Raw genomic sequence first — 23095 nt, 5'->3', positions numbered from 1 at the left:
GCAGTCCATGGGGTCTCAAAGTATCAGACACAATTGAGCCACCAAACTGAACTGAACTGAACCCCATCTCAGTTATAGGTTTATCACATCTTTTTCTGTTCAATACTATTTTCTTTCTCTTCCATTAAGAGCCCCTTTGACACAATAATCTCTGTCTCAGATACAATTTCCTTGCAAGCCTGACATACTAAAAAAAAATTGAGATTTGGGGAATTTATCGATATATTTTTCTAGATATAAAATCCACTAGGATTCCTCTCCTGCTTTATTCTTAAATTTGAGTGGCACCCCTTATGTGTACTTTCCAGAGAACTTGTTCTTATTCTAACACTGCTATTCTACTGCAAAACTGCAAAGGCCATATAGTCTTTTGAGTTCCCCACTATTTTTATTGAACACAGAACCATTATTTATGATTTTCTAAGGTTACCAGCATAATGTCACCTGCCATTAATCAGTATACTATGCTTCTGCCAATGCTTCTTTGAATCGGTATATGAGAAGATATATGTAGCTATGTGTTTCAGGGCATGAGTTGTGGCATTAAGATGTGTGCATTTGGGAGCTCAGCTCGGTGCTCTGTGGTGACCTAGAGAGGTGGGATTAGGGGCAAAGTGTGTCATTTTAGTCACTCAGTCGTGTCTGACTCTTTGAGACCCCGTGGACTGCAGTACACCAGACCTCCCTGTCCATCACCAATTCGCAGAGCTTACTCAAAATCACGTCCATAGAGTCAGTGATGCCGTCCAACTGTCTCATATTCTGTCGTCCCCTTCTCCTCCTGCCTTCAATCTTTAATGTGTGTATATTTATACCTATAGCTGATTCACTTTCCTGTATAGCAGAAACACAACACTGTAAAGCAGTTATACTCCAATAATAAAATTAAAAAATAAATTAGAAAAAACATATCTGCATCAAATTCTAGGTCTGTTACTAACTTGTTCTACAACCTTGGAAAGTTAACCACTTCTCTTTTCTATAAAATATTGCAATCTACTTCATAGGGTTATCTTGACTAATGCATGTAAATACTTAGCACTTGACACATAGTAAATTTTAAATATATGCTCAGTATTATTCAGTTCAGTTCAGTCGCTCAGTTGTGTCTGACTCTTTGCAACCCCATGAATCGCAGCACGCCAGGCCTCCCTGTCCATCACCAACTCCCGGAGTTCACTCAGACTCACGTCCATCGAGTCAGTGATGCCATCCAGCCATCTCATCCTCTGTCATCCCCTTCTCCGCCTGCCCCCAATCCCTCCCAGCATCAGAGTCTTTTCCAATGAGTCAGTATTATTACTTTATCTTAAAATCTCTAGACTGTCAAGGAATATATTTAATTTGGGGTAATTTTTGTTTGTACAGGCAAAATTAGTGCATATTTATAGGAGCTTTCTTGCAACTATCAGCCAGCATACACCTCTTCTTCTGAGAACCTCCCACTCTCCAATACATAGAGCTATGGCCAAGGTGATGTGTTTTCTGGGCTTAGCTTTTCCTTAATGTGCCATTATTTACTATTTTTTTTCTACTGAAATTAAATGAGAAGAATCTCTCTCATAATACTCATAATAGAAGCCATAAAATAGGGGGCCTGAGAATAGATATTGTCCATGTTTTCTATTATATGGAAGAAACCTATATTCATGAAAAATCTTTTTTAAAACCCCACCCTGAGACAGGCAGAGAAAAGGAATGGATCACCCTGGTAGAGTTCAAGTTCCAGCTCCAGTTTCCCCTGTGGCTAAACTACTCCATCTCCTTTCTTATGGTTTGTTTATTCAAACTTTCTTTCAATGTTAGGGGCTAAGCAAGTATATTTCCAAAAGTTCTCCCTTTTTGCCCACACTAGGTTAAATTCTGTTTCTGTCACTTGTAATTAATAAACTCTACCTGAAATATAACAAGTAAAAGGAAAGGAAGATAGTAAACAAAGAAAAGAGTGTAGGTAATTGAATGAAGAAATAAGGGGAGAGGAAGGAGTGCAAGATAGAAAAAAGGGAGGTAGATTAAAAAAGGTTAAAAAGTTAATGTGATATTTATGAAGAGTGTGCATTCAACCATCATAATTTCTACATTTGCCATCATTATTTATAATAAAAATACCTTTAAATCATACAATGTTTCACAGTTTATAAGAAACTTCAAATTTTCCTTCTCATCTTAAATAGTAGCTAACATCTACTGGACACACTCTTGTCTTTCTCCTAAATGCCTCAAACAGATGATCCTGCCTAATCCTCAAACAACTATGAGCTTCAGCTATTATCCCCATCTTGTAAATTAGGAAACTGAGACTCATAGAATAACTGGCAGAATCTTAGGTATACTGATAGTGCAGTAGAAGTATTTGAGTCCAGGTGGCTCAGACGGTAAAGCGTCTGCCTGCAATGTGGGAGATCTGGGTTCAATCCCTGGGTTGGGAAGATCCCCTGGAGAAGGAAATGGCAACCCACTCCAGTACCCTTGCCTGGAAAATCCCATGGATGGAGGAGCTAGTAGCCTACAGTCCATGGGATCGCGAAGAGTCAGACACGACTGAGCGACTTCACTTTCTTTTCTGGTCTATTATCTCTTACAGCAAAAGTCTCTCTACCGTTACCTGTGACAATAAATCATATGTTATCCTAAATGAAATGAATATTCCTTGATATAAACTTCAAGCTTCAACATTAGGAAGCAATTGAAAAATCCATAAAGAAAACTAAGTGCACGGGACCAGAGTAGTAAGAAGAAAACTAAGAAAGAACAAAAGCTGTTAAAAGTAAAATAATATTGTGTCCAAAGATGACAATGCTGCTGCTGCTGATAATGTGTCAAAAAGAATGAAATAAGTACTCAGTAAAATTCTATTGATAGATCAAATAGCATGAAATAAAATATTTGATCTCAGAAATAACATTTTGAAATAAATTGAATTTATGAATTAAACTTACTGCTTAAAAGAGACAGATAAAAAGATTCAAAGTGGGTGAATGAGTGAATAACAGATAATTAGTGTCAAACAAAAGCAGTACCAATAAAGAGGAGAAAAGAGAAGATGAATAATGACATTCTAAGATGATTGAGAAGTAAGAAAGTACATAATCAGTGTAGAAGTTTTGCTCAAGTACAGTTACTGTGAAAAGAAACCCATAAAAGGAGTGATTAGAAGACATGAATATAACAAATAGGTAGAGATGTATGGGTGTATTTATGGATTGAAAGTAATGCTCTTTAAGTGGAAGTGGTTGCATGTAGGCAATGGAGGAATTAATGACGTAACAACTTGAAACTGTGGGATTTAGGGGAGAACCGACCCAGCTTCTATTTAAAAATAGCCTTCGGCAGGAAGTTTAACTTTTCCACTAAGATGAGAAACAAGAAATTAAAGATGTTAAATGAAACTGATATATTGAAAATCTGCTAGGAAGACTTTTGCAAGCAGTTTTGAGAAACAGATAACTTTAGCAATTTGTTTTAATTAATTTAAAAAAGTTTTCTGCCTTTTATTATTATTATTCATATTTCTTTGTATTTTTTACATTTTTGTATGCTATGTTGTAAACCGTTTATCACTTATATTCCCCACTATATTTGTTTTACAGGATTATTTTCATAGGTCACAATTGAAAATAAATAAGTAGATTTTTAAATATAAAAAGACTCCTAGAGACTAAGTATTTATGACAAATATGTTTATTAATTCATTTGTATAATTCTCAAAAAATCAAAAGGTTCTGAGTGTCTATGCTTTGTGTGACACTCTGATATTTTGGCTTTAACTCTAGACTCTGGATTCTTCTTTCATGAAGTCATTTATCAGTTTCTGCCAAAAACAAAAAAGTTATGAATAACGTAAAGTGACAGTAGAATAAAGACAGGCAGATTGTGAATCTGAATGTTACTGAGATGTGCAAACCTCATCAGTTTTCTTTTAACCTTCTTCTTCTGAGTTTTAAGCACAGACAGGCTTCTCACACAGGCACGAGGAAGACATGGTGCAGTTATCTATGCCGACAGTGTGCACGCCTGCATACACACACTTCCCCTGGAAATCCATACTTGGCTTTGGTAGATGCCACTTGCTGTGTTCAAATAAAGTAACATTACTTTAGAACATGATGTGTGAAATTTATTATACCTGGCACTGTAGGGAATTCGGGGGAGTAAAGGCACTCACTCTCCCTCTTTTCAAAGAACTCACACGATGCTATATACACAAAGAGATAGACATATGATAAGTAAGTTTCACAAAATGTGTTAATTATTTCTAAGTACTGGCTTCCCTGATAGCTCAGTTGGTAAAGAATCCGCCTGCAATGCGGGAGACCCAGGTTCGATTCCTGGCTTGGGAAGATCCCTTGAAGAAGGGAAAGCCTACCCACTCCAGTATTGTGGCCAGGAGAATTCCATGGACAGTCCATGGGGTTGCAAAGAGTCAGACAGGACTGAGAGACTTTCACTTTTACTTTATTGTCCAAAATGTTTGTTCATTTTTTTTTCTGTAACAGTTTATGGAAAAATCAGAACAAACTTTTGGCCAACCCAATATTTTATATGTGGGAAAAGGTACACCTGTATAAAGAAGAAGAGACTGGTCCAGTTGGGAAAATTATGACAATAGCAGGAAAGACAGGACATATGATCTGGGATACAGAATTAAGTTTAAGTATAGATCAGCACAACTACAATATTGTAAAGTAATTAGCCTCCAATTAAAATAAATTAATTTTAAAAAGAAAACACATGCATGTACAGTTGCAGCTGGAATGGGAATACTTTACTTGTAAATATGTTAGATATAAAAGCTAGCCAGAATTACTAACAAAATTTAGAATATATATATATATATATATATATATATATATATGCATGCATGTATGTTGTTACTTCAGTCGTGTCCGACTCTGTGTGACCCCATAGATGGCAGCCCACCAGGCTCCTCTGTCCACAGGATTCTGTAGGCAAGAATACTGGAGTGGGTTGCAGTTTCCTTCTCCTATATATATATATATATATTCTAAATTTTGTGTGTGTATATATATACACACATATACGTATATTTGTGTGTGTGAGAGAGCGTGTGAATGTATGTGTGTACGGATCCTTGAACAACGTGGATTTCAACTACTCAGTTCTAACTAGATGAAGATTTTTTTCAATAGTAAATCCTACAGTATTACAGGATCCATGGCTAGTTTAACATGTAGTTTTAAAGGGCCAATTAAAACTTCCAAGCAGATTTTCTTCTACATGGAGGAGTTGGTGCCCCTAACCCCCACCCCTGCTCTACATTGTTCAAAGATCAAGTGTATATGTACTATGCTGGGACAGTTGCCTCTGTTCTGATACATTCATCTTACTTCAATTTATAAAATCACCATTGGTAGAAATGCTAGTAGGCAGATGCTACCAAACATTCTGGTTGAATTTAATCCTTTACTAAAGATCTAGAATATAAGGAATATTTTAGTTCAATGTCAATAAAATGACTTTTCATCCACTCTAGAGCAAAACTGGTTGTTTAATACTATCTGAAAAAAAAGACAAAGCTTATTTACTGAATTGCTAAAGGCATAGTACATTTTTTTTAAATACCAAAGGAACTAGAAAGAAATTCTGAACTGTGTTGGGAAAATTAAATTGCCAAAATAGTTCATACATTATTTCATTTATTAATTCAACATATCTATTGAATGTTCTATGTTCCAAACATTGTACAAGGTTTGAAGTAGAGGAAACCTTTCAACTCATAAAATTCCTATAATTAAAATGATTGACCATAAAAGTCAAAATAGATTAAAAATTTGATGCATTAGTACAGCAATTTCAGGAAAATATTCATATATGTTTACACACAAAATATTCGTAAAAACTATGAAATATTTAAGGGACATATATGATGACTAAAATTATTTAAATATTAAATTCTAGTATATGATGAATGATATTAAAACCAGTGATAAAAAATGAGTCGTTTAAGCAGTGCTCTGAAAAGTGATTGCCTAATTGAAATATACATAGAGAGACAGATATAATTACATCTACATTTGAATACTCATGTACATGCCTCAGCTTTCTCCTTCACACCTTTATGTGTTAAGATAAATTTCAAATGAGTTAAAAAAATCTAATTTTATTTAAATGTTAATCATCTGTTTATGTGATAGAAGCAAATAAACTTAAAGAGCAAATTATTAAAGGAAAAAACTGGAAAGCTGTGCCTGCAAGAGAAGTTACAAACTATATACAAGAAATCTTAAAAGAAATAAAAAGATAAATAGGATAAAACTGTCAAAAGTATTGACATTATAAGTTAGAAGAAAAACAGCCTTACTAAACATCAGAATAATATAACCTAATGGAACAAAGTAAAAATAATTGGCTATCAAGATTATCAATCTTATTCTCTAAGATTGGCACATGGTGATGAAAGAGCTTGAAATATTTTTTCCTGACATAGTTGTCTAATGCAGTGTTTCTGAATAACAACTGAAAAATATGCCTTTAAAACCAAAAAATAGACCTAAATTATTTGTATGAGAAATGACAGTTCTATGCTTGTTCCCAATAAAAATACCAGAGAGGTACTCAGATTCATACTTATGATATTCTTTCCCATAATCATATTTCTTACCTGAAATTGTAATCATTCAGGTCATCTAATAATAAGGATATACTTACACTAATTTTAAAATATCTAAATGACTTAATTATTTATAAAATTGCTGACAATATAATATGAAATAACAAAAGCGAGAAGTAAAGAGGACTAAATTTTGTCCCTAAAAATCTCTATTTCCTCAAAACTCTTTAGGCTAGACATTGCAAAAAGAGTAAGGCATTGGATTATTTAGTAGAAACTTACAGGCCAGAAGGAAGAGAACCATCCTCCCACTTCCATTCATTGTCCTTTTCCTTATAAGACAGGCCAAGCCAAGTTTGGTTTACTGCAAGTAACTTCAGAATACACTGCATGGAAACAGAATGCACAAAGCTATTAACACCAGAAGTCCATTAGACACAAAAATACAGAACTTGTGTCTCAGTTCAGTTCAGTTCAATCACTCAGTTGTGTCCGACTCTGCAGCATTCCAGGCTTCCCTGTCCTGTGTCTAAAGAATCATAAAAAAAGAATCTAAAAAACTGGTGTCTAAAGAATCATAAAAATAATGCAGTATATATATGCCCACTGATAAGTGAAACATTGAAAAAATATTTGAGTTCTTCTTCAACCCCAAAAATAAAATAAACAAAGCTAATCATTTTTTTTGTTTGTTTTTTAGCTTAGTCCCAGTAATGAAAAGGGTATTATTTTCCCAGTGTATTTTAGAAATATTTAAGTTGCAAAAAGAAAGGGCACAGTGTTAACTGTTTTTTAATTCATATACTTTTTTAAACTTACAGATATTTTTAAAAATTTATTACACAAATACATGCACTTGGTTTTAGAAGTCAAGTGATGCTAAATATATATATATGTGTGTGTGTGTGTGTGTGTGTGTGTGTGTGTGTGTGTGTGTGTATAGTCATCCCTCCCTCACTAAATGCCTTTCTCCAGAGGCAATTATCTTCTCCTGTTTGTCCTATGACTTCCTATTTTACAAAGGCAGAATTTTTAGTCTCATGCTCTATTTTCTCACCTCCTGTCTCTTTTTGATATAGTTACTCCACAATTTTTAGCTTGTGTTTTAATACTTTTACCAGGTTAATATTATTTTTTTCTGAGCCAAATAGTAAGTGATGATATAACAGAAAAATTTCCATTTAAGAGGACACCACACCAATATATGAATCACTTTATTATTTGACCATTTGTTCAACTCTGTGCCTGTTTTTAGAGCTTGAGATATATCATGGAACAAAAATGTGAAAATCCCTGCTTTGGAGGGTTGTGGGCCAGACAGAAGTCAACAACATACATATAAATAATATGATATATAAGAAGGTGACAAGAGCTATAAAAATTAAAGCAGGGTAAGAATGCCTGCAAGTGAAGAGGAGAGGCTGAGGGGTGGGGTGGGCGCTGATACACAGGTTGCAATTTTAAGTAGGTGTCAGGGCAGGTCTCATTAAGAGGCTGACAAGTGTATAAACAGCTGAAGGAGATGAAGTAGTTCACCATGGTTGTATCAGAGAGAAGACTATTACATGCAGTGAAGTGAAAGTGTTAGTTGCTCAGTCGTGTGGAACTCTTTGCAACCCCAAGGACTATATATAGCCCACAAGGCTCCTCTGTCCATGGAATTCTCCAAGCAAGAATACTGGAGTAGGTTGCAATTCCCTTCTCCAGGGGATCTTCCCAACCCAGGGATAGAACCTAGGTCTCTTACACTGCAGGCAGATTCTTTACCCTCTGAGCCACAAGGGAAGAGGGAACAGCAAATGCAATGTTTCCGCAATGAATGTGTGCATGTATGTTAGGAAAGAAAGGTGGAGCACTCAAGGGAAAGATGAATGGAAATGAAACAGGAGAGCTCCCCTTACCCTGATTTCAGAGCTGCCGGTGAGCTCTTCCTTCCACTGGTGGCTACTACACATTTATATCCCAGAAGTAAAGAATGAAATAGAATCTCACCATCAATCTACTCCTTTCTGTGTTTAAAAATGTAGCATTCCAAAAGACACAAAGATCTGAACACTCTGACCAAGAAACTGTTTTCATGGTCTGGTAGTAGCAGTGGTCTCTGTGTTGTACCCAGTGACTCAGAGGAGATCCACACCCGTCTCCTAGGAAAGAAAATATAACTCAGAGCCCACAGAACTTCCCAAACAAGGCCTTATGTCCTCACACTCCCCTGCTTAAAAGAATGAGGTCATTATTACAAATTATTGTCAACTCAGAATTGTCTCACTTCCAAATTACCTCCTTTTGCCTTTAGTTCTTGTAGAGCCTCAGTCATATTCTTATTCTGGTTTTGGAGCTTCTCTAGGATTTCTATATAAGACGAGACTTAACATTAGAGATGACCACACATTTCATCCGATTTTGTACTATTTGAAGAGTCATAATAATAACAATGGTCAACAGGCACAGTGTACAAATAGTTTTAGTCCAGTTCCCTTCCCTACTTAATTAGCTTCATCTCTGCCTGAAATAATCAGGTGCTTAGAAATTAGCGTTTTAAAATGCGCAATTTAGTGATTATAGTCAGCAGTACTGTATTATAAGCTCAAAATTGCTAAAGGAATAGATCTCAGTTATTGTCAACACAAAAAATGAAATGACAACTTGTGTCATAATAAAGGCATAAGCTAATGCTATTATAGTAACCATATTGTGATATACAAATGTTTCAAAACCACACATTGTACAGCTCAAAATTACACAAAGTTATGTGTTAATTACATTTCAATAAAAAAAAAAAAGAAACCAGGTTTTTAGCATGATGAATCACTAAGGGATTCTCAGGTTGTTCATTTAATTATTCAATATAGGTTCAATATCTCAAAGGAAAAAACTAACATTTTAATGCAAGGCCTTTGTAAAATACTTATCTACACTATTTTTGTATTAAAATTTAATTAGCATAAAAGAAGCCTTATGATAATTATTATAAACACCCCCTCCTTAGGAGGCACTTACAAACTATGACAATGCCATTGATTTCCAGATATTTGTATTCTTCCATTTTCATGCTCCCTGAACATTTTGCACATACTTCTCCTGCACACTTTGAAACTTTTGTTTATGTTTGGTTTATATGTTTTCTCTAAGCTTCCCAAGGGCAGGGTTCATATTGTATTTATCATTGATCACCAGCCAAGTGGCTGGCACCTGGTGTGCATTGAATAAATGTGCATGCTTAACTGAGTGAACAAGTTAGTTAACTAATACAAGAGGATACATTTGGTAAATATGAGACTCCTGCAGTTTCAGAAGATCAATGAAGAATTAAAAAAAAAAAAACAAGAAGCCATCAACACCACTATGCTGCTGTATAAACTCCTTTTTTTATTATATAGCCAATCATTTTATGGCTGCAACAAGAAAAACAATCTAGCATTCTGTAAAGATAATTTGTTCTAGTTCTAAAATTACCTTTATTTTGGTCAAGAAGTTTTTGAACCTGAATAAATTTTTTCTCTTTGTTTTGGAAAGACTCATTCCATTGGTTAAAGCTCTTCATCTTGCTCTCTGATTCCTGAACACTTTGAAAGTCTAGAACAAGAATTCCAGATAAATATAAAACACATGCTCAGTTATGAAATGGTAGAGAGACTGTGAAGCTTAATTTTTTTTTGAAGCTTAATTTTTGTAGCATATCCTTAATAAAGTTCCCAACAAATGTTTTAACAACTATAATAAGATATTTAGCTAAATATGTTTCCATTTATCCACTGTTACTTTTAAAGTCTATACCTAAATCTAAAATATCATCCTAATTCCTTGTAAGATTGAACGTATGCTTATATTAACAGAACAATGCTTCAGCTGAATTAAAACAGATGACAATGAGACTTGACAAAGCCAAGTCTCAAATAAATCTTTTGGCATCATGACTTGATGTAATGTGTAGAATTTCACTTTCTAATCAAATCTTAAAGTTCTGAATTTCAAACTAACGTTATCAATGTGAAAACACTATACTTAACTAGTTGTGAACAATTTTAATACTAATTAAAATATTCTGTTCATCTAATTTATGATGCTGGAGAAATGGGCAGTATGAAGAAATTGTAAAAGAAGTTACTTTTTATTTTCAGAGTAAAGACGTTACATATTCACTGAGCTTGATATCTTAGTAGGTTGTAATCTTCAAAATAATCTTCAAAATAATGATTCTGTGATTATAGTAGTATAATCACTACTATTAATATCTTCTGCAGTAATTTCAATCATATAATCTCGTTGGGAAAAAATGATTATTGAGAGCTCACAAGGTTAAATTCATTCATAAAATAAAAAATGTAATATTTTTATATCATTTTTTTCCTGTTCTTCATTCAGTATGGCAATAAAACATTTACCAAAAACTATTATCTGGAAATGATTTAAAGAAACATGATAATCGGACAAAGAGTCTATTATTTCTTTTTCTCCAATTAATTGGACTTACACTGGTAACCAAAGAATCCACACAGCATCAAAAGCAGCAGGCTGAAGATTCCCAGGATCACAGGAATTATTCCATAGAGAGAGAAGGAAAAACGAGAAGCTAAGAAACAGAGTGAGTGAAAAATCAGAGATAAAGTAAGCTCCTGTTATTTGAAAGATTAATATCATTATTTTAATATTATTGTTTAAGTGCTACATATTTTATGAAAAATAATACCCAAAGTGTGAATTACTATAAACTATTAGGCTGAATAAGAGAGGAAAAAGTATTTTAGAGGATTTACAGAAAATAACTGATGTAGCAGACCTGATTTCTATCCTGAAAGGCCCGCTTACAAGGCTGGCCATGGCTGGGATCTGGAAACCTACATTTCAGTAGAGTTTCCACAACCACTAATTGATAGTAATGGCTCACCTTGTCTTCTCTGTTTGTACAAACAATGTAGCTTTTGCTTCCCTTTGGGAAGTCTGGAATTTTGTTACATGCCAACCAGATGCTACCTATGGGATTAACCCCCTAATAAATACTCTGAACATTGATTCTCTAATGAGTTTCCCTGGTTGTCAACATTTGACACATTGTCATGATGTATTGCTGGGGGAATTCCTGTGACCTGTGTGACTCTACTGGGAGAGGACTCTAGGAAGGTTGAGCCTGGTCTCCCCCACACTTCACTTCATGCACCTGTTCCCTTTGCTGATTATGTTTGTTATCCTTCCATTGTCATAAATCTCAGCTACAACTCTATAGGGTCCTGTGAGTTCTCCTAGTGAATCATTAAACCTAGGCATATCTTTGGGGACTTACAGTGCAGGTAAAAAATTTACATACAGGTATTATTAAAATTAACCTTAAATATTAGGTACAAACTTTCAGTTCAGACTACATTACCCTCACTCATACAATCAGATACAGAAATGCTTATCAATATTAAATCTGTGCTATTATTAAGATAGAACTCTTTTTTTTTCACTTGATGACTTGTAGTAGATTCCCTTGATATGTGCATCCTAAGTCACTTCAGTCGTGTTGGACTCTTTGAGACCCTATGGACTGTAGCCCATCAGGCTCCTCTGTCCATGAGATTCTCCAGGGAAGATACTGGAGTGGGTTATCATCCCTCCTCCAAGGAGTCTTCCTGACCCAGGGTACCTGAATCTCTTACATCTCCTGCATTGGCAAGCAGGTTCTTTACCACTAGCACCACCTGGGAAGCCTCATTCATAAAGAATTACAGTAAATCTTAGTGACTGTTTTAAAGGGACAATAGTTGGTTTTAGATGAAACAATATCTATAATTTATTCAATTTCACAAAAGTATATGCTTCATCCCCACATTCTAGAAATTAAACTTTCAGAGATCATTGTTAATAGTTTTTTGTTGGTAAGTTTATTTCCCTCCAAAACAAATGTATAAACTCTAGTGTAAAAAAAAAGTATTTTTTTTTGTACTTCAAAAATAAAGAATTGTACTTTTGAAACAAAATGAAAAGCTGCCATATTAGAGAATAGTTATTTTTATAACTAATATCCAAATCATTTATTTAACTTTCTGTATAATATAACCTGGTGGTTATCAACCAGAGGAAAGTTTAATCCCCAGAGGACAATATTAAATATTTGGAGACACTCTTGATGTGATTATTGAGGGTCAGGTAGTACTGACATCTAGTGCATAGATGTCAAAAAGATGCTAAACATTCTACAATCACTAACCAAGAGTCATCTAGTCCAAAATGTTCTTAAACCTGAGGTTGAGAAACCCTCTTCTATTAAATTATGTTGGTTAATTATGATCAAAAAGAGGTATCATGTAATAGGGTTTTATCTTTGTCTTTTTTACACATTTTCTGAGTTTTAAACCTTGATCAAGTTCTCTGTTTTATGTAAGAAAACAATTCTAAATGTGGACCATGGCTTCTTCCATGTTTAACTATGCTCCTTCATATATGAAAACGTCAAACCGCTGTCAGAAAATACGCATTTGTTTTACTCCTAAATACATGTTCTAAACATTCTCATCTCTATATTTTTTCTAAATTTTAAAATTTCTAGATAGTAACAATTAGAGAAACATAAAATGGAAGGTGTACCTAAAGATAACAAAGAGAGACCATAAATGAATAAACTCTAGTGTGTCTACTTTACCGTTCACGTTGGTGTGCTCAGGAATTGGGCCCCATTCATCCTCAGGAGGAGGAGGAGGAAGGGCAAGAGATGGTTCCAAGTCCACAATAGGGATGGTCTCTGTCTGCTCTGTATTTTCTTTTAACACAGAAAATATATCATAACTTTACAACTTTGTAAAACAAATGAGATTAGAATTTGAGAACAATTACTATTTCCAAAGATCCCTAGAAATACAAATATTATAGAAATAAAATCAAAGATACTCAAACCACATTTCCACTCAACAGCCCAGCTTTCCTAAAAGTATTTAAGCTGGTTGCTTACACTTTGGACAGAGTCAAGAAATAAGATAATTATTTTTTAAAATATGTTTAAAAGCAATCTTTCAGGTAATCTGGGAAATGTTAAAAATATAATGCTCCTAGAATAATTATAACTAGCATTATATCAAATAAAAACCACCAAAATTGTATTTTCATTAAAATGGCATAAGTCATTTAGGTTTAAAAAGAAAAAATACCTGGAGGTTGTTCACAGTCTGAAGCATCTGACATTCTAGAGCCTTTTGGATTATTTATTTATCCCAAGTGTGAAGAAGAGCTTACAAAGATGTTGGCAGGTGAATGAAGAGTTATCTCTTCCACTTTCTTCCTAGAGTTGATGAGAAGATCAGACATAGTCTCAGGTGGGGCAGCTACTTACAGTTGTATGAAACTAACTAAATTTGGCAAAAAAACCACAGAGGAAATGTGAATCTATAACTGGATATTTTCTAATAGATATACAGAAATAAAGTCATCCCTACTTAACTAAACTATATACTGCTGCTGCTACTGCTAAGTCGCTTCAGTCGTGTCCAACTCTGTGCGACCCCAGAGACGGCAGCCCACCAGGCTCCCCCGTCCCTGGGATTCTCCAGACAAGAACACTGGAGTAGGTTGCCATTTCCTTCTCCAATGCATGAAAGTGAAAAGTGAAAGTGAAGTCGCTCAGTCGCATCCGACTCTTAGCGACCCCATGGACTGCAGCCTACCAGGCTCCTCCGTCCATGGAATTTTCCAGGCAAGAGAACTAGAGTGGGGTGCCATTGCCTTCTCCAAACTATATACAACAAGCCTTTAAGTATCATCTGGTTTGTTTAGGTAATAGTCCATCGCTCCAGAAATTAATTAGGAAAAGCCACTATCATAAATAACACAACTGAGTATTCTAGAGTGAAATGTTTCATGAAACTTGAGTATGAAGTAAGGGAAGATACAAATATAAGGAAACTAATTAGAAAAAGGAGTAACACTGGAAATAACATCTGTTCGTTAAAGGTAGATTTAAACGACTGCCTATATAAAATGGCACTTGAAGATGGAAATCACAAAATAAAATCTGCACGTCCACATAGTGACAGATTGGCTTAAAGTTTTTTGATACTACCCCCACCCAACTTTGTTTCAAAGGAAAAGCAAATTCTATTCATATAAATATGGTTGGGTTAACCACCGAAATCAACCTTTTACTCTTTACTGCTCAACTGAAAAAAAGTTCAATATTTGCAGTGGGAATAAATAGATAATGTACACAAACAAAAATAGACATAAGATTTTTCTCATTGGGTTTATAACCTCATAGAAACCAATGTATGTTCAAGTCTGGTTGAAACCACACAAGATACCTCAGATACAGGCAGTGGTCATGTTTCCCATCCTCCTGTGTCCAGTTCAGATCAAATGGTTTTACAAGTAATCCTAAAATAGACCACATTTTATCGTTTAATGTATGAAAACACAAGATTGGTTGACTAAAAAGAATATTATAACCTTACTCTTCAAAGATCTCAGTAAAGCCAGGGATGGAGAAAGCAGAGACTTCATAAAAAATATTCTACACTGACTTTCTGCCTATATTGTAATTCAATTTTATTTTGTTTACTTTCTAACTCTAAATTTAAAAATATGATTATGTTGCTTTGGGTCAGGATTCAGATAAGTTGGAAAAAATAAAAAGTATTAATCATTAATGTGTGAATATCACTTATAAGCCAATATGAAAATATTATATGGACATACACAGTATCCTATTCTTGGGTAGTTCTATTATATTAGCATGAAGTAAATTTTATTGTACTATAGCCCTGTGATATGATTAACCACCTCTCCACTTGGGTGGTTATATATCCATGTGTTTCAAAGACAGAACACTTTACAGAATAGTTAGAAGGAAGGTTCTAATAAGTTTTGTTATGTTTAGGAGCAAAAACCAAATAGAACAGTAGTGGGCACTTATAATGGCATATAAAAAAGGGAAAAAGGAAGGAAAATGAGGGGGAACAATATAAAAAGAAGAATAAAAAACAAGAAGAAACAATATATGCAAATATGTTTAATTCAATGAATATAGAAAATTATTGACACTGGTGATCACAGGCAAATGGACTGTGGATAATTATTAGGCCTCATATTATATTGCATATTTATTTATCATGTTTTAAAAGAAATTCTAATAGATATAGGGAAATAAAATCAAAGAGTGATTTGACATTAAAAAATTCATGTTGTGAACAAATTTTCTTAAACAACACTCATGACAGTATTATATTTGAGAACCATAAATATTAAAAAATATATGTCCATAAACTAAGGATTGGTCAATTCCCTATTAATATAATGAATATTATACATCCAATATAATCACCTTATTGAAATCTTCTTTATGACACAGGCGTATGTTAGTATAGGTAAATTTACTGAATTAAAAAGACTACATCTAACTAAAAGAGTTTCTGCATATCAGGGCAAATGAAAATACCAACAAAATGAAAAGAAAAACCTCAAAATAGTAGAAAACACTTGCAAATCATATATCTGATAAAAGTTAATATCCAAAATAGATTTCCCAGGTGGTGCAGTGATTAAGAATCTGCCTGCTGATGCAGGAGACACAAGACACTTTGGTTTGATCCTTGGGTCAGAAAGAATCCCCTGGATGAGGACATGGCAACCCACTCCAGTATTCTTGCCTAGAAAATCTCATGGACAGAGAAACCTGGTGAGCTACAGTCCGAGGAGTCACAGAGAGTCAGATACAACTGAGTGACTGAACAAACACATACACAATATCCAAAATACATAAGGAACTCATACAACTCAATACCAAAAATAAAATCCAATTTTTTTAAATGGTCAGAAAAACCGAACAGACATTTTTCCGAAGACATGCAGATGACCAACATGGAAAGGTACTCAGTATCACTAATAATCAGGGAAATTTAAATCAAAACCACAATAAGATAATATCTCACCACTGTTGGAATGGCTAACATCAAAAAGACAAGAGTAAGAGGTATTAGTGAAGAAAGGAGAAAAGGAAAACCTTTTGCACTGTTGGTGGGAATAAAAATGGATGTGTGACTATGGAAAACAGTATGGAGATTTCTCAAAATATTAAAAATAGAACTGCCATATGATCCAGAAATTCCACTTCTGGATATATAACCAAAGGAAATGAAAACAGGAATATGAACAGATATCTTTACTATTATGTTCATTGTAGCATTGTTTATGAACATTAATGGCCAAGATATGGAAAACAGTACAAGTGATATATATTATAAACATGTAATGAAATATTGTATAACAAATATTTATAACTGTATAAGATCCCTTGGAGAAGAGAGAGGCTACACCTTCAGTAATCTTCAGCTTCCCTGGTGGCTCAGATGGTAAAGAATCTGCCTGTGAAATTGAAAGGGGGGTTAATTCCTAAAGAGAAAAGTTGCTTTCAAGAAAAAAAAGGCATATGGGAAAGAAGAAAAAGCAAATTCATATACTTCACAACACACATTATTAGAGGTACTTTACATATTGATTGCATCCAAAGGACAGTTGTTCTTTAGGTTTAATTTAATGCCATTATTAAGAAAAAATGAGGTATAATTTTCCATTGTTAGTCCAGGAAATAACCTAGAAAACAGTGAAATTCTCCTATATATACACATAGTGTTTTGTTTCAAAGACGTCAATATCCAAGGATAGTTTATCTGAAATTATGAAAAGGATTACTAATAAACATGTAAGACAGTAATGGTACATTTCTTCCTGAATATACAGAACAATGGAGAAGAGAATGGCAACCTACTCCAATATTCTTGCCTGGAGAATCCCAAGGACAGAGGAGCCTAGTGGACTACATTCCAAGGGGTCATAAGAGTCGGATCTGACTGAGTGACTAACACACACACACATACAGTACAATTTTTTATTTTCTAATTTTTTGTTGCTACTATTATTCTAACTTTTTAAAGAAATTGCTGAGCATGTTTTAGAGTTTATTTGATAACTGTACCACACAATCCTACAATTTTCACCACTTTGCAAAAAAAGACAATGGGGAAATAGCTTCAAAATTGCTGTCTTAGATATTCATATAGTTAAGATGGTTATCTATTAACACCCTCGGATGATCAACCAGTGTGTCTTAGATTGTCACCTACCACTTGATTGTACCATGAAAAATGGATTCTGCTTTATAAACTAATCAATTGTCATGCAGATATTGGCAGAGGCCCATAAGATAAACGGAGAAGGCAAATGGCACCCCACTTCAGTACTCTTGCCTGGAAAATCCCATGGACGGAGGAGCCTGGTGGGCTGCAGTCCATGGGGTCTCAAAGAGTCAGACATGACTGACTGTCTTCACTTTCGCTTTTCACTTTCATGCATTGGAGAACGAAATGGCAACCTTCCCCAGTGTTCTTGCCTGGAGAATTCCAGAGATGGCGGAGCCTGGCAGGCTGCCATCTATGCTGTCTCACAGAGTCGGACATGATTGAAGCAACTTAGCAGCAGCAGCAGCATAAGATAAAAAAGATTATAGGTCACATTATAGGTCAGATTATGGGTCAATTAATAAAAAAAAACATACCCTTGGAGAAGGAAAGCAAAATTTTATAGTGGTGGTTAAGGAGAAAAAAAAATATCACAATTTCCAGACTCTCAACCCTGCTGATAAGAAGATAATTTAATTGAAACTGAATGATTACTATAGCCCATGTACAGCAGGGTAATTTTCAAAGTGGGAAAGTAGTTATTGAAAAGAATGATTCAGGTATAGGTGACCTTATTTGCAAAGCAAAAGTAGAGAGACAGATGTAGAGAATAAATGTATAATTACCAAGGGGGGAAGGGGAGTGAGAGGAATTGGGAGATTGGGGTTGACATATTTAAACTATTGATACTATGTATAAAATAGATAACTAATGAGAACCAACTGTATAGCACAGAGAACTCTGCTCAGTGCTCTGTGGTGACCTGAATGGGAAAGAAATTCAAACAAGAGGGGATTTGTGTACAAATTCAGAAAACTAAGATCATGGCATCTGGTCCCATCACTTCATGGGAAATAGATGGGGAAACAGTGGAAACAGTGTCAGATTTTACTTTGGGGGGCTCCAAAATCACTGCAGATGGTGATTGCAGCCATGAAATTAAAAGACCCTTACTCCTTGGAAGGAAAGTTATTACCAACCTAGATAGCATATTCAAAAGCAGAGACACTACTTTGCCAACAAAAGTCCATCTAGTCAAGGCTATGGTTTTTCCAGTGGTCCTGTATGGATGTAACAGTTGGACTGTGAAGCAAGCTGAACGCTGAAGAATTGATGCTTTGAACTGTGGTGCTGAAGAAGACTCTTGAGAGTCCCTTGGACTGCAAGGAGATCCAACCAGTCCATTCTAAAGCAGATCAGTCCTGGGTGTTCATTGGAAGGACTGATGCTGAAGCTGAAACTCCAATACTTTGGCCACCTCATGCAAAGAGTTGACTCATTGGAAAAGACCCTGATGCTGGGAGGGATTAGGAGCAGGAGGAGAAGGGAATGACAGAGGATGAGATGGCTGGATGGCATCACTGACTCCATAGACATGAGTTTAGGTAAACTCTAGGAGTTGTTGATAGGGAGGCCTGCTGTGCTGTGGTTCATGGGGTCACAAAGAGTTGGACACAGCTGAGCAACTGAACTGAACTGAATAGCTGATTCATTTTGCTGTATAGTAGAAACTAACACAACATTGTAAAGCAACTGCTTCCTGGGGAAGCAGATACATGACTCTATGCATTTGTCAAAGTCCATAGAACTGTATATCACAGAGTGAATTTTGATGTAGACTAAAATAAACAGAAATTCGTCAAGATATCAAGGGATCCCAGAATGAGATGCAAATCACAACAAATGAATCTAACTATAATACAAATACATGAAACAATCTCACTGAAAGTGTTGGGAAAAATAGGAGCTGACTTAAGTGGGTTTGGAAAATGGCATTTTGGTCAGAAATGATAAAGTTAGAAGCAAAAGGAGCCTACATAGTGATCTAGTTGGTCAATTTGTTTCTCATGATAGATGGGTTAACACTTCTGAAACGGATTTATGTGTACAGATGGAAGTTGGTAGGAGACAGATTTCACACTTTCTGAAAAGCAAGTTACAGACCAAGCAGAAAAGGAAGGTAGACTAAATACTGTGCCACTAGATTAGAGTCAGAAACATCTGTTTGAACTCATGTTTCATCCAATGTATATACAGATGAAGAAATATACAAACAAATACACATATGTGTGTATACATGGGTTAATACAATGCCTAGCTCTGTCCACTTAAAAAGTTAGAAGCAGTGAAACCCCCAAAGCAGCAAACATACCCAGTACCCAGATCTTGGTTTTTAAATGTTATTCATCAGTAAAAGGAACTAGAGCTCTTTGGAGAAATGACTGATTCTAAAGTTAGCACAGAGAAAATATATAAGCTGAGAGTATCTTACAGTGACAGAAAGTAGAAAGTGCTCAAAAATAAAAAGATTAGGGTAGGTCAAAGGCACAGAGGAGCTACCTAAAAGATCTCCCAAGAGGCAAAAGTGGAACAATTTATGCAACAAAAGTAATAAAGTAGTATTGCATTACAAACCCAAGAATAAAATTCATATCAGTGAGCCCATGCTATTAAAAATAAGTTATTGAATAATTAAATAAATGGGAGAGAAAAGACAAATCTTTACAGAAAATTTTCAGACATTCTTCTGCCCAGGAGGTGTAGTTTAACTCTGACTGAGGGTAGACTGGCTTTGGTGACTTGCTTTCTTCCATAGAACAGAGCTTGGAAAGAAGAAAATGATAACTTCACAGTGGGAAAACCTGACAAACACAAATTAACCAAGTGATAAGGTTAAGATCACCTTATCTTATCACCTTATCCATACCTTGTGGATAAATGTTATACCTGATAAGACCTGATGATTTAGGTTAGTTCACCTTTGTGGTAGTTTTTCTGAAAATCCCACATTTCCAGTCTAAACAAGAGAAAAACATCAGAAGAGCAAACTTAAGGGGCATTTGACATGAAATCTGGCTGCAAGAAAAGACTGGAAGTGTTACAGAACAAACAGAACATTATGACTGAATGTCGTGTTGTATCCTAAATTGAAATAATGCCATTTGCAGCAACATGGTGCTATTGTTCTATCAGTCAGTCGTGTCTGACCTCATGGACTGCAGCATGTCAGGCCTTCTTGTCCCTGCAGCAACATGGATGAACTTAAAAATCAGTCAATATACTGAGTAAAGTAAGTCAGACAGAGAAGGAGAATTATCATATAACACTCCTTATATGCTGAAGCTAAAAAGAAATGATACCAATGAACTTACTTACAAAGCAGAAACAGATTCTCAGACTTAGAGAACTATGTTTTCAGGAGGAGGAGAAAAGATGTGGGGAAAGGATAGATAGGGAGTTTCAGATGGGCATGTACACACTGCTCTATTTAAAGTGGATAACTAACAGGGACCTACCATATAGCACAGGGAACTTATGTGGCATCCTGGATGGGAGAGGAGTTTGGGGGAGAATGGATACATGTATGTTTATGGCTGAGTCCCTTTGCCATCACCTGAAACTATCACAATACTGTTAGCTTACTCCAATACAGAATAAAATTTTTTGAGAAAAATGAAAAAAGCAAAAATAAAAAATTTGAAAAGCACATTAATGGAAGAAGTGATGAAATCCCCCAAAATGTTTCTCTTTTACTAATGTTTAAGTATTTTTTAGCTTTTTAATTTATTTACTTATTTTTTTATTGAACGATAATTACTTTACAGAATTTTGTTGTTTTCTGTCAAACCTCAACATGAATCAGCCATAGGTATACATATATCCCCTCCCTTTTGAACCTCCCTCCCATCTCCCTGAGGAATTATTTACAGGGCAGCAATGGAGAAATAAACATAGAGAATAGACTTATGGATATGGGGAGAGGGGAGGAGAGGGTGAGATGTATGGAAAGAGTAACATGGAAACTTACATTACCATATGTAAAATAGATTGCCAATGGGAATTTCTGTAAGGCTCATGAAACTCAAACAGGGGCTCTGACTAATATTTAAATATTTTTGAGCATTATTGTCTTGTTAAATTTTGGCTTGAACTGTGCTTACATGGTAAAAGTATTTCTGAATACTAATAACTGTGACCTGTTAGCTCATATTATTAAAATACCACAACAGAAAGCAAAATAAACTTCCAATGTGCTCTGTGTATAAAGAAAGAAAATACATATTGATTTTTAATTTTTATAATAGGAGAAATAGAGTATACATAATATTTTGAAAAATCTGATATCACCAAGATTATTTTTAAGAAGTATACTTTGTAAATGGCAAATACTAGGTTTCCAATGCTAACATTTTTTTAATATCATCCTCTTTTCCGTATTTTGAAATTTAGAGTTCTTTGAGTTTGTTTCTTTTGGTGCTAACTAAAGACTGAGGCTTATATGAAATAACAGACTGTTCAGTGTTCATCAGCTATGGATGTGTTTGTGTTTATCTACATGAGTATGTTCTTGAAATTAAGACAAAAGAAAAGCCAACAAAAAGTTAACAATACCTGTTAGGTTGTATTATCACCTCGTAAAAAAAACTTGATATTTATTTTTAATAAATTTCAAATTCTTTCAGGATTAAATGAGGTAATATCTGCAAAGTGCTTAGCACAGTGCTGTAAAATATTCAGTAATCTAGGTAAATTAATTTTTAAATTTGGAGAAACCAATTTGTAAGGTGAAGCATAATCATAGTAAAGGTTATGAGAACTATGTTAAATGTGGAAGATTAAAGAATTAGTGACATTTAGAAATAATGGGCACATTATATCGTGCAGAAAGAAATTTCTGTAGAGAGGTATAATATTATAAAGAAAAATTATCAAGAAGTGGGTGAGAGAATTGAGTTTTTGATTAAGTGGAGAAACTAGTGATCAGGAAGAAGTGGAAATATTCAGTGGACTTGCTAATTTGAGAAGCTAAGGCCTAAGCAAATGTTTTCAGGTTCTAATTACATGGTGTTGAGTGTTGAGCTTACCAGGTGGTTGTTTTAGATGAAGTCTATCGGAGAAGGCAATGGCACCCCACTCCAGCACTCTTGCCTGGAAAATCCCATTGACGGAGGAGGCTGGTGGGCCGCAGTCCATGAGGTCGCTAAGAGTAGGATACAACTGAGCAACTTCACTTTCACTTTTCACTTTCACACATTGGAGAAGGAAATGGCAACCCACTCCAGTGTTCTTGCCTGGAGAATCCCAGGGACAGGGGAGTCTGGTGGGCTGCCATCTATGGGGTCGCACAGAGTCAGACACGACTGAAGTGACTTAGCAGCAGCAGCAGCATTGCAGTTAAGTAGGAAATGGCAACCCACTCCAATATTATTGCCTGGGAAATCCCATGGACAGAGGAGCCTGGCAAGCTACAGTTCATTGGGTTGCAAAGAGTCAGACAGGATGGAGCAACGAACACACACAGAGCAGTTGAAGAGAGCAAGACAAAAATAAGAAGGGACTACTACAAGGCCCAAAAGGACATTTAATCAGAACATAAGTAACA

General features: G+C 35.1%; 1 protein-coding gene across 2 annotated transcripts; it reads right to left on the bottom strand.

The window, feature by feature from the left end:
• Nucleotides 1–3663: 3663 nt before the first annotated feature.
• Nucleotides 3664–13941, bottom strand: KLRJ1 (killer cell lectin-like receptor family J member 1). 2 transcript variants are annotated; one of them, NM_001002884.1, is given in 9 exon segments: nt 3664–3811; nt 3905–4070; nt 6854–6957; nt 8564–8715; nt 8852–8923; nt 10028–10147; nt 11046–11144; nt 13194–13310; nt 13696–13805. In NM_001002884.1, coding segments are annotated over 8 exon segments (828 nt in total). In that variant the 5' UTR covers nt 13730–13805; the 3' UTR covers nt 3664–3811; nt 3905–3940.
• Between the last annotated feature and the right edge of the window lie 9154 nt (nt 13942–23095).

This window comes from Bos taurus, chromosome 5 (assembly GCF_002263795.3).
Source record: "Bos taurus isolate L1 Dominette 01449 registration number 42190680 breed Hereford chromosome 5, ARS-UCD2.0, whole genome shotgun sequence".
Taxonomy (NCBI): domain Eukaryota; kingdom Metazoa; phylum Chordata; class Mammalia; order Artiodactyla; family Bovidae; genus Bos; species Bos taurus.
The sequence above is the reverse complement of the archived record's forward strand: the minus strand, read 5'-3'. Positions and strand labels throughout refer to the sequence as shown.